Source organism: Gossypium arboreum, chromosome 12, assembly GCF_025698485.1.
Source record: "Gossypium arboreum isolate Shixiya-1 chromosome 12, ASM2569848v2, whole genome shotgun sequence".
NCBI classification, from domain to species: Eukaryota; Viridiplantae; Streptophyta; class Magnoliopsida; order Malvales; family Malvaceae; genus Gossypium; species Gossypium arboreum.
The window spans coordinates 93389324-93402479 of NC_069081.1; the positions used below are offsets into that span (position 1 = coordinate 93389324).

General features: G+C 33.7%; 2 protein-coding genes across 2 annotated transcripts; one reads left to right on the forward strand and one right to left on the reverse strand.

The window, feature by feature from the left end:
* The first annotated feature begins 5478 nt into the window (after nucleotides 1-5478).
* On the forward strand, nucleotides 5479-9104 carry LOC108479651 (protein S-acyltransferase 18-like). Its single transcript, XM_017782370.2, has 9 exons — nucleotides 5479-5762; nucleotides 5853-5966; nucleotides 6061-6390; nucleotides 6954-7022; nucleotides 7138-7209; nucleotides 7307-7435; nucleotides 7544-7624; nucleotides 8194-8358; nucleotides 8442-9104. The coding sequence occupies exons 1-9, from the start codon at nucleotides 5709-5711 to the stop codon at nucleotides 8955-8957; spliced, it is 1530 nt and encodes a 509-aa protein (XP_017637859.1). The 5' UTR covers nucleotides 5479-5708; the 3' UTR covers nucleotides 8958-9104.
* Nucleotides 9105-9326: 222 nt separating this feature from the next.
* On the reverse strand, nucleotides 9327-12731 carry LOC108479652 (probable polygalacturonase). The gene is made up of 7 exons (XM_017782372.2): nucleotides 12012-12731; nucleotides 11222-11539; nucleotides 10884-11004; nucleotides 10633-10807; nucleotides 10451-10521; nucleotides 9711-10370; nucleotides 9327-9586 (listed from the first exon to the last, which is right to left on the reverse strand). The coding sequence occupies exons 1-7, from the start codon at nucleotides 12027-12029 to the stop codon at nucleotides 9543-9545; spliced, it is 1407 nt and encodes a 468-aa protein (XP_017637861.1). The 5' UTR covers nucleotides 12030-12731; the 3' UTR covers nucleotides 9327-9542.
* Between the last annotated feature and the right edge of the window lie 425 nt (nucleotides 12732-13156).

Below are 13156 nucleotides of genomic sequence, written 5' to 3' on the forward strand. Positions count from 1 at the left end.
AGTGGTGGAGACTTCATTTTCAAGCAACCTTATGGTAATGACATTTCTTATTCAACTGTTACGTGCATATTTCTTGAACCTTAAACACTTTACGTGCTTTGAGTGATTCTTTAGTGAGGATGTCTTTCTTGTTGATTTTGAATGAAAGGTAATTTCTTAAATAAGGGGAGACACTTATGTTTTTGTGATTTGTGAAAATTTTGACTTAGATTGTTTGAATCTTTAGTGCCTTTTAGTTGAATTGACAATGCATGATTGTTTGCGAATTATTTTGAGACATTATTGATGAGAATTACAAGTTGAGAAAAATTAACTTTAATGTGAGTTGAGGATTTTGCTTAAGGACAAGCAAACGCTTAAGTGTAGGGATATTTGATAAGTGATAAAAGTAACATATTTTAATCTACTTTTGGATGATTATTTATGTAAATTAGTGAATTTTATGCTCCTAATCCTTTAAATTCATGTTTCTATACTTTGAAGAGCATTTAGGAGCAAAAGACAAGCTAAAATCAGACAAATAAAGCATATTTTAGGATCCACATGGGCTGGCCCTTTCTACACAGGCTAGACATACGCCCATATGGGCCACACGGGCTAGACACATGGCCATGTGCCAGACTATGTCAATTTTGCAACTCACATACCAAATGAGCAGAAAAATGCAATTTTTAAGCTTTTTGGGAATTCTAAAGTCTATAAATACCAAATAGAAAAAGAGAGAAGGGAGCCATAAGAGAATATCAAAGAAAACAACTCGAAGAACACCATTGGAGCCAACTCCGAAGCGGATTTCCATTAAGATTGAAGACATCCTTTTAATTTCTCTTGAAGTTTTTATGAGTTTTTTTTTTCTTATGGTTATTCTGACTTTGAGATGTTTTTATTCACAATTATGAACTAAATCCCTAGATACCTAGGGAAGATGAACCCTATGATGAATTCTATTATTGGATTTCTATTTTATACGATAAATACTTGATTCTTGTTTTCAGTTATGTGTGCTTATATCTTGTTTTAATATTTTCGGGATATCAATTCATGTTTAATGTGCTTAATCAGAGGAGCAAAAGTTCATGTCTAAGAGTAGATCTAACATAATTGAGTAGAATTGCATGCAATCCTAGAAACAGGACGATATAAATCTACCATATTAGAGTCAAATCTAATAGGGGAATCCATAGATCGAGTTAATACAACAATAGGGGTTTTGATTAGAAAGAAATTTCAGTTAATCAACCAAGAGCCAATTGCTCTTACTCTCGAAAGAGATATTAGCATAATTTAGGGATTTCTACAGATCAAGGCACCAAGTGAATAATTCGTTTAATTTAAATTCATAGTAATGGATGAAATCTAGGTGGATTCTTTCCTGGGTATTGTTTCTCTCATTGGTTATTATTCGATTATTTTCCTGATTCATTCTCTATTGAGTTCTTTAGTTAGATTAATTTAGTAAATCTTAGTTTAAAGAAATTACTCCAATTTGACGGCTAAATAATAGGAAAACGGTAATTATTAATACTTTTAGTCCTCATGGATATGATATCTTTACTCACTGTAGCTATACTATTGATCGATAGGTGCACTTACCTTCGTCGTATTTTTAGTTAGTTTCAGAAAACGCACATCACTAGGTCATCCATTAAAATGAATTGTAACCTTTGGATCAAAAGGGCTTGCTAAGTAGAGGCTTCCCTTCCTCATTTATACACATAAGCTAGATTTTCTTGAGCAATATACTTCCACATTCTTTCAAACTCTCTCATTCTTCAAAATGCTCTCTATGTGCTTGTTCAAGCTAAGTGTGCCAAAACGTTTCTAAGCAAGAATTGAATGATGACTTTGGCTTATTGTCATAGGAACCAAGCCTAAGGCCGCACGTGACCAAAGCTTAAGTCTCGACCCATGACACTTGCTTACGCCTTTAGATTCACATGCATCAATCAAGTTCTTCTATTAGCCTAATTATTAACTTGTACATTAAATTATAGGTCAGATCCGATATAGAGCATGTTAAAAATAAGTGGATATCAAATTTTAAACACATTTATATTAACTACATGAACAACTTGTATACCTAATATGCTCAAAAACACATATTATTATTAAACTTTAAGTTTTTTTCTTTAACACTAAATCAACTTTGTATATGTAACAGGAGTGCATGTACTTAAAATTTGATCTACATGTTTTAAATAGGACAAAGTCCCTTAGTTTAACAATAAATGATGAGTGGAAATTTGTAATGCATCATTTAAGTAATAAAGTAAAAAGAAGATATCGTTCCCACAAGGATCAAATTCTAAGCTGCAAGTACCAACTATTCAATTTTTATCTAATCTAGATCAATAAAATAAATTCTAATTACTATTTAAATTAAATTAAGCTAATTAAGGAGATTTTATTAAACTAAAACAATGAAATTTTCTAAATTTCTCAATCAATTTTAAAGACTTGGAACTCTAACTTCACCTAATCAATTATCTCTCGTTCAATTGTTCAATCTATGTAATTACTAGTCCAAGATTCAATGACATTGTTGGACCCTTCCGATAACTAGCTAAGTTAATCCCCCTTCCCTATTAGCTATATTCCTATGCTAAGCAAGTTGGGTAAAGTCACTAAGAATAAACTTATTAGGTTGATTAGGGCATCATGCATATTCTTATCCTAGCCGCAAATTAATTTGTTCATCAGCACTACTAAAGTTAATTCTAATCTATTTTGTTCAAATCTAAACCTTAATTTTCTCTTCTAGAACAAATCAAGATTATCAAATTAATGCAACTTGGTGATCATGTAGGTAGATTAGATAATCACAAAATTGAATAAATAATTAGTAAAGATCAAACAATCAAAAAGAAAATTAATTAATTAAATAAGAAATAGGGTCCATCTTTATTCTAAGAAAATAAAGTTGGACTCATATTGAGTTGAGAAAACAACACAAAAAGAGATTCAAAACAAACTTGCATAAAAAAAAAGTAATCTAGAGAGAAAATAGTTGAAGAATTTATGTTGAGCGCTTCGGATCTGTTTTTTATTCTTTTCTTTGCAAGTTTGAAGTTTCCCTTATGAAAAGTTGTTCCGTCCTACACTTTTCCTCCTTTTTTTCCCTCTTAAATCTCATCACCCTTGTTTTTAGGGTTTGAATCGTGCTGCTTCACTGAATGCAAAAATTGCGGTGGAGCAAAGCGCTTACTGCCAAATTCTAATCATAAAGTATGCTCCACCACACTAAATCAAATTCGGTGGAGCAAAAGACTTCTCTTCACCATTTTTTACTATATGCTCCAAGTCTTCCGTTCTTCATCTAAGTCCTACAATAGAAAAAAGGAAAATAACCAATAAATCCAAACTAACTCTAAAAATGATAAAAAGAATGAACAAATTTTAAATAAGATAAATTAATCCAATAAAAACTATAAAATGCAATAAAAACTAATCTAAATTCTTAAATTTCCTCATAAAATACTATGAAAACTAAATTAAAAGAACTCTAACTATGCAAGTTATCAAGAAACTACACTATTCACATACAACCCTATTCATGTTTGTTTGGTACTTTCCATATTGGTTTTACGATCCATATTCGGGGTTTGTGGATACAACAACCCTTACCTTGCCAATATCCAAGAGGAAGCTTATTGAAATGATTTCCCTTATCAATAAATAATCTTATAACTTTATGCATAGGAGCTAGCTTACTGATATCATTAAGAATGAGAGAGGCCTAATTCTAACCAATAAACACACATAAGCGGGGTTTACTTAGATGAGATCGCATGTCCACATAATATAAATTGCATACATAGCTTATATCCAACAGTGTTGTTTCTTACAAGCAATAGAATCAATTAAACAATTATAGATTTAATTATTCTAATTAGCAACACAAATATTCTAAGCAACTGAATTTGAACCTAATTTTTAACAAACTTGAATATTTGTAATCAAATCAGAAACATGCAAATACTAAATAAAAGAATAAAAAACAATTAGATCTCACAAACTTTTTGAATTAGACTTCAAAAAACTTTTAACTATAAAAAAAGGGTTTAGCAATCCAAAAAAAAAAACACAAAAATAATAATAAAATACAATAAGCTAAAAATTCTACAAGAGTAAAAGTTGTTTCTATCCCTTTAAAAGTTCCCATTTATGAAGTCTATTTTACCTAAATAAGGGTTGCAATACTAGCTAGGACTTTAAGCCTTGAAAAGGTTGAAAATAGCCTCAAATTTAAAGTCAAAACGGTACGCGAAAGTTTTGGTGCTGCGGCCTAGAGGAATCGCATTGGGGTGCCAAGTCCATTCGCGTCCAGGCCTCGTGGTTTTGAGTCGTAACTCACATGTTTTCGTTTTGACTCTCCACATTTTTCTCAATTCTGATAATTCGTTTCCCTTCCATTAGCCCTTAAACTTGCAACCCAAGCTCACATACACTTAATTAAAGTCACGAAACATCAAATTAATTATGAAATACTAAATTATATAAAATATAAACATAGATAATTAAGAATGCTAATGTATAAAAATGTGGTACTAATCATGCAAATTAAATTAAGACATGATATTTTACTTGAGAATCAATGAAATGTAAAATAATAAGAGTTTAAAATATATGAATTATAACTACTTATCATATATTCAATTAAAATGTTTTGAAATTTTAGGCTAATTCTATTATTCCAACCACTGTTCTCATAACTAAGTTAGTTTGAAACAGTTGACCCACGAATGATTGAACCAATTTTCTCTAATTTTTTAAAATTTTTAATTATTTATTCGATTGAACTAGATAAACTAATTTGACCAAAAATAAATAATCTAATATATTTGACCACCAACCGAATTCCGGAACCTTTCATTCCAAATATTTGGGTCCAATGTTTTCACAAAGCACCTAAAGTGGGTTTTAGTGAGCTACAAACACTTCTCACAATTCCATTTTCAAAATCTAAACTACGGCTGGAAGGTCCATGGAATGTTAGTAAAATACCAATGCAATAGACCCACGAACGGGCCCAAATCATGGAAAAGAAAAGTTAAAATATGCCTATAGTCCCTGTAGTTTTTAAAAATTAGGATTTTAGACACTCTTCTTTTTAAATTTTAAAATTCAAGTCCAACAGTTAATACTATTAAATTTTTTAAATTCAAGTTATTTACATATTTTTTAATTACATAACTATCAAGTGAGAATTTTTTATTTTAAAATGTCACAACAAATTTAACAAAAAAATTAATAATGCTAATAGTTTAACCTGAATTTTGAAATTTAAAATGTAGAAGAACTAAATTTTTAGAAATACAAGTATCAAGACTAAATTCTAAATTTTGAAAAGTACAGGGACTTATAGGCCCCATTTTAACCGAAAAGAAACTATGATGATGGCGGTGATGAATTTACAGCCGTTAGATGATGGGCTAGATTTTACATCTACAATCGCGATTCAAATTTCAAATCGCCTTATCAAAAATCGACCGTTTGAGGGATTCAAGAGCCAACATATATTCACTAAAGCAAAAACAAAAAAAAAAAAAGACTTTATAGTTTCAACTTTGAAACCATATACCATGGATTTTGGGATTGTTTCATAAGCAGCTTGAATTTATTTAAGTTACTTTAATACCCCAAAAAAATCTGCTGTTGTTTTAGTTTTGTATTCAAAAAATTGAAAAACAAAATAAAGTTTTAAGAGCATGATGAGGATCATGAGACGCCATGGTTGGCAGCGACCTCTCCATCCTTTACAGGTAAATAAAAGTTAAAAACCCATCTTTTGCTTTGGAACTCTTTATGGGTTTTTTTGGTTGAAATCAAAATTGTTGGGTTTTTTTTTTCAGATGGTGGGAATGGCAGTCTTTAGTTTCCTAGTTGTGGCATTTTATACATTTTTAGGGCTTTTGCTTGGGAACAGAATAGCTGAAATCACTATCACAACGATCTTTTCCTTTGTGGTAATGTTCTTCACAAACCAAAAATTTGAACCCTTTTTTTGTGTTTTTTTATAGCTAACTTTCAATGGGGTTTGATTTTTTTTTTCATTTCCAGGCACTCTCAGTTATGTTCCTGTTTGTTAGGTGTACTGCTATTGATCCTACTGATAAAACCAGCTTTAAGAAGAAGAAAAAAGGAAAATCTAAAGGGATTTTAAAGCTAAATTATGGGTTCATATTGACCCAGATTGTTGTAAGGTTTTTTAGGAGGTTGGAGAAGAAGATTCTAAGGACTTTTATAAGGAGGAAGTATTTAGATCCATGGAAAACCAATTTCCAAATGGAAACATTGTTACCATTTCCCCTTGTCATGAAAGATGATGCAGTTTCACCTGATGTTAAGGAGGATGATAATATCTCTTATTGTTCTCTATGTGATTTTGAGGTTTGCACTCTTTTTCTAGCTGTCCAAACAAAAACAAAATCACTACTTGCATTTATCGTTTACACCAATGAGGCCTTGGCTCAATGGCAAGATTGAGGCCCTACAGACTTTGAGATTTGAGTCTCATCTTATGTATGTAAATGCATGGGTTCTTTTAGTTATAGTTAATTATTTAGTTTAGTGCTTATAATGATTGATTGCATCGGAAAAAATCAATTTCCAAATGGAACCATTGTTACCATTTCCCCTTGTCATGAAAGATGATGTAGTTTCACCTGATGTTAAAGAGGATGATAATATCTCTCATTGTTCTCTATGTGGTTTTGAGGTTTGCACTCTTTTTCTAGCTTTTCAAACAAAAACAAAATCACTAGCATTTATCATTTACACCAATGAGGCCTTGGCTCAATGGCAAGATTGAGGCCCTAGAGACTTTGCGATTTGAGTCTCACCTTATGTAAATGCATGGGTTCTTTTAGTTATAGTTAGTTATTTAGTTTAGTGCTTATAATGATTGATTGCATCAGAAAAAACCTTTTACATTCTTCCATGCTTTATCTTAGGTGAAAAAACATAGCAAGCATTGTAGGACTTGCAACCGGTGTGTTGAAGGATTTGATCATCATTGCAGGGTAAGAACCAATTTTGGTCTGTCATTTTTTGTTTCCTTTTTAAGTTTTCAGTGTAATTTGAGAAGCAATTTATGTTTATTGATATAGATTTGCTTGTTTTTATGTTATATATCAGTGGTTGAACAACTGTGTAGGCAAAAGAAACTATACAACATTCATTCTTCTAATGATTTTTGTCTTGTTATTGGTAAGTGGCTTTTCTATGTCCTTCAAATGCTCCAAAAAGGCTTCAAATTCTAAGTTAATTCTATTGTCCTAACAATTAATTGTTACTGTTACAATAGCTGATTCTAGAAGGAGGCACTGCAATTGCTATATTTATTAGGTGCTTTGCGGACAAGAAGGGAATAGAGCAGGAGTTGGAGAAAAGGCTTTACGTAAAGTTCCCTAGAGAAGTTCTTGCCACTATAACAGTAAATATTATTCTCTCTTTTTCACATTGGAAAATCTTTCTTATTGGAGTTCATTTTGAATGCAAAAAATCTGGTTTGGGTTTGTCTCAACTCTTGGAAATGTTACAGGTTTTGTTGGCTTTGTTTACTGTTTATGGATCAGCTGCAATGGGACAACTTTTCTTCTTTCATGTAGTTCTGATAAGAAAGGTAAGTAAAATAAGGAAGGGGTAGGGTTATCCAGGGATCAAACTCGAGATTGGTGTCAATTGAAGACTTGATATCAAGTCTTTTTTGTTAGTTCACCTGTATTCGATCGATGCTTCCTTCTTTGATTAGTTTAACACATAATGTAGTAGACCAAAATAAGATTCCCCATCACATTCTTCCTTCAACATCTCCATTGTCAGTTTTGCACATGAAATGAGGTAATTTCCATGTGGTCAGTTTGCAGTAAAAGACAGAATTCTGGTGGGAGAAAATCATTATCTTATCACTCCATTGAAATATCTTTGCATCATATGGCTATTTCAGTACTTGCAATATGAAGCTGTGAAATTGAGGAAATTTTGTCTCTATTTCATGGTGTACCACATTGGTAATTATAACATGTATGAGCATGTCACGGTACATCACCATGCCCTATGATCTCAAATCCCCGTTCTTTTAGCCTGTGCCAGGAAATTTGACCATTTGGTTCATCGTTAATTCATGCTCTCAACTGTGGCATATTTTGCTGTATCATTGCTCTCAATTGAATGTGTTGATTCTTGTTACAGGGAATGAGAACATATGATTATATATTGGCAATGAAAGAAGAGAACCAATTTACAGTGGACCCTTTCGACGACTCCGATGTCTCGTCGGACGACAGCTCTGATTTTGATTCACCCGAAAAAGCAACATTCTTGTCGAGGTTCATATGCAAAGGACTGAGAACTCAGGTATATACAAGATATCCAAAACTTGATTTTATCCAAAGAATTTCAGCAGTGTCATCATCTTACAGGTGTGAGTTCAATTACAGGATCCCCCGAGATTGTCCATAAGAATTGATGAAGATCCTAAAGCTTCCACCTCAACCAGCAAGAAACAAGGGTTCCATGTAAGCATTGATCCATGGAAACTAATAAATCTTAGTAGGGACAAAGCTCTTCTAGCTGCTGATAAGGCTAGACAAAGGCTTATGATACAAAAGCCAGCAGTGGAGCTTAATGCATTGAAGCCACTACCACTAGAAACAAAACATGGCCCATTAATGAACCCTGAAAGAAATATGCCCAATTCAGGAACAGCTGCAACACCTCTAGTTTCTAAAGGCAGAATTCCAGGATCACCAGGAAGACTTTCAAGCCCGAGGCGTAGATTTTCAGGCTCTCCAACTATGTTTTCTGCTATGCCATCACCGTCACCAAAACAAAAGTATAGAAGCAATTTCGATTTGAAGTTAACCGAGGTTTCCAGGGAGCTTGAAACATACATTTCAAGGCAAGTTTTATGTTCTGTCATAAAGAAAGATGAAAGTGAAGCATCTCCAAGATGAAAAAAAACAAAGATTCATTTGGTTGTTTGTGTGCATTCTTGATGAAACATCTGATTTAATTTTTTTCGTTTTTGAACTCGTTTCGAACAATGTGATACTCATTTTAGATCGATGAATACAAATACAGTTGAACAACTTAGGACCAAACTAAGCACATGCATTGATACAAAGAATCTTGTACTGTTTTACAAAAACAAAGAAATGAGGATATCAAGTCATTATTGTGGGCACCTTAACTTGGGAACTTGCTTCACATATACTTCCAAAGCATGAAAAGTGGCCTTTCCCTTTCATACAAAGGGGTACAACTTTCCAGGAAACAGGCTGTATAGTCCCACAATCAGAATAAAGGCAACACAAGCAATCACATTTTTATGTAAATATTTCTATGATTCTGTTTTCATTGAACTTTTTGAATAACAAAATTTTAACATGTTGAGATTTCAGACTATACCACAAGCCAAAGGAAAAAAAAAAAAAGAAGAAAGATCACCCAATTATTTGCTACTACACACAAAAGTTTACAATAAACAATCTCTCAACACTATCTCACAAGCTAAACCACCACAAAATCAGCTACTGCAATCAACTTCTTATGTCGGGAAATGTTTCCTTGGCAAGGTGACGGGCTGTTTTGTTTTGAGAAATGGTAAGAATCAAAATTGGAAGTAAAGAATTCAAAATTCATGAAAGAGGGTTGCTATACGTCCACTATTTACCATGAAAACAACCAAGAACCTTTGTTTTGATTACCTGAACTCCGCAGATGGTTCGGTAGTAGGTAGCAATCTGAATAATGCTTGGGGTAAATACTTTCCTTCAGAGGTTCGCAAGTTTCCGGGGAAACCAATGTGGAGTATCCCTGAATGTTCGAGCAGTTCCATGGAGACTTGGTGGTTACATCGAGAGTAATATTCAATAAGCAAATATGACGAAAACTGTCCCCTTCTATGCCTTTGAGGAGGCCTGCAACTTTTATGTTATCTCCTATGACATCTTTAAAAGTAATCCTTTCTATCACGGGGAGCGCATTTGGATCGTAAAACTCATCTGGATGCTGAGAAAAATTACTATTGAAGAATATCGCTGTGTCTACACCAACCAAAGTAACATTTGATATATAGATGTTTCTTACGTAACCACCCCTTCCACGAGCTGTTTTTAATATAATACCGGTGCTTGAATTGAAAAAATAGATATTTTCTGCATAAACTTCAGAAACACCTCCGGACATCTCACTTCCAATTGCAATCCCAGAGCTGTTTCGGTTGTGTCCAGTAAGCCGGCGGATGATAATATTTCTGCTGGGACGAGCAAATGAAATGCCATACTCATCCCACCCACTTTTGATGGAAATTAGATCATCACCAGTGCTAATGTAACAGTCTTCAATGCAAACATCATCAGAAGAATCTGGATGCATTTGATCGTATCAGTAAGAAAAAGAGTTGAAGGTTAACTTGGCAAATTGGGAAAAGTTAAAAAGAACTCACCTGGATCGATCCCGTCCGTGTTTGGTGAATCCAGAGGAGCCAGGATTGTGACATTCTGGACTATGACATGGCTGTAAATCGAGAAAATAAAGTCGACTTACTCTTGATAGTTCTGTTCTAAAACTGGTGTCATAGACAATTTGCTTACAGCATTCAAAAAAGAGCATGGGAAGACCACTAACCTGCAGTAAACCGGGTGAATGGTCCAAAATGGAGAATTCAAGAAAGTCAAGTTCGAGATTACAACGCCAGTTGAGTTCATTAATTCAACCAGATGGGGCCGAGTATAGTTCAGAGTTTTCCTTCTAAACCAGTTCCACCAAACAGAACCTTGGCCATCAATAGTGCCATTATCACCTGCATGAAGAAGCTGTGGCATCAATAGAAGAAATAAAAGGCTTACGGAAGATGATTTCTCATCAATGTTCCTAACCTGTTATGATTACATCAGTCAAATTGCGACCATATATTAAGCTTCGGTGCCTTCCACCAGGTAACTCCCTACCTCGGCCATAGGATGGCAGAGGGTCAACGACTGGCCAATCATCTGAATTCTGAAACAACAGGAGCTATGCTGTTATATGATAAGTGATAAGAACAAAACACCAGTGGTAGCTTATGATGACGGATAGAAATGCCTACAGCAAGATATCAAATAGACTAGCAGTCAGGAATTGATGATCATGAATCATGTTTGAAAGCATATAACCGTTAATTACATATAGCATGTCCTACTGGTAAATGTTCTTTTGAGGTAAGTTAAGGACTTACCATTGATCCAAGAATTACTGCATCCTTATCTAACCACAAAGTTAGGTGACTGATGAGATCAAAGCTTCCCGTTAACCACCGGCCAGCCGGGACAAAAAGCTTGGCCCCACCTTTATCAGCAAATGAATTGAGGTAGAAGATAGCATTCTGAAAGGCTTTTGTATTGAGAGTAACACCATCTCCAACTGCACCGAATTCGGTAATGGTGACACTGTGAGGTCGAATCTCCCCTATATCGGTCTGTTTGCAAAGCAAGTTGCCCTTGACAGCCCATGTAATATGACTGAAAAATACAAGTACTAGAAGCAGATACACCAGCTGAAAACAAATGCATACAAAATTAACCATGAATGCTATACCTTGATAGGTAGATAGGGGAAATTTACTGATTTAAGTAATTTAGACAAATGAACACTTAATAAACATAGAGTTGAAAATATAACACAAAAAGAGAGCTAGATTAACAGCAATGTGAATCAAAAGATGCCTGAAAATAGGTGGATGAGAAGAAACATGCAAAAGTAGTGAAGGAATAACTTTATCAACCAAGTCATGGATAATAAATGAGCAGATTTCATGCCATAAAACTAGCAGATTAACACAAAAAGAGATAAAAATTGAATTACATTCAGAAAAAAAGCTAAAAAGAAGAACCATTTGCTCATTTAGATCCCAAAATGAGCCAAAACTATCATTCCTCATAACACATTTTGAACATTTTGTTCAGATCTAGTTCAAAGTCCAAGAATATAAGATAGTCAAAAGGAAAAGCAAGGATCAAAGAACTCACACTAAAAGAGCTCTTCATAAGAATGAGATCTGCAAAAGACAGCTCAGTGAATCCACAAAAACCAGTCTTTTAAACTAAAAAGGTCTCCCCTTTTTTATTTGATCAAAACAAAAAAACAAAGGTAAAGGGAATAATCAAGGAAGCGTTTGTCTTTCTTTCAACTTTTTTTTCATATGAACAAGAATAAGATCCCGTTAGTTAGCTAGTGTGATAAGGCAAAGTGTGCGAAAAATGGGTGATTAGATAGGTCATTGAGAGAACCACTACCACCACTCAAAGAGAAAAAAAAAATGATTGAAAGTGACTGTTGCTGCTCGCCAAAAATTAAGCAGTAGGGTCCCTCTTTATGTGTTCATTTGCTCCATTAACACTCCCTCTCTGTTCTTCTTGCTCACCGATAATCACTTATAAGAAGAAATGAAGGATTACCCAGAAAAGTTGAAGCTTTGAACTAGCTGAAAACAAGTGCAAGCTCCATAAAACCACATATGGAGTGGCTGCAAATGGGGTTTATAGATTCAGATAACAAAAGGATAGAGCTTTTTTCTTTTTCTTTTTTTGTTACAGTGTGTTCCTGGCTTGTTTGTTTAATAAGATGAGTGTTTTTTATATGGTAAGAGACTTTCTCATGTGATAACTGTCTTACTGGTTTCAATTAAGTTCTTAAAATCAGTAAAAAAAAAAAATGTAATTTTGGACCCCGCCTCCATGATCGTCAATTCATTCAAAACAGGGTTTTATAAAGTTATTTCCTTTATATATATAACTAATGCATAATTATAAAACAAAACAACAAACAGACAAGGAATTACAACAAATGGGGAGGTAGGTCAATGTTCTTTAATGTTTTATTGCATTGTTTGGACATTAAATTTAAGATTAAATCCAAAACAAAGGTTTTTTTATGTTGATTTTCTTTACAAAAATTTAAATTTTAAACTCGAAAATTCATTTAAGGGTGATCGAGTTTCTTTAAGTTGGTGAATGGTTTTTAACATACGGCTTTGATAGATTGACAAGAAATAGGCTTGAGCAGTTAAAAGAGGTAACCTAACAGTGCTGTGGGCTATGGCAGCCGAGCGGTTCAAACCAGTGGGCTTGGTGATAGTGAACTCAAACGCCACTGGCTCTGTAAGAGCAAGGGA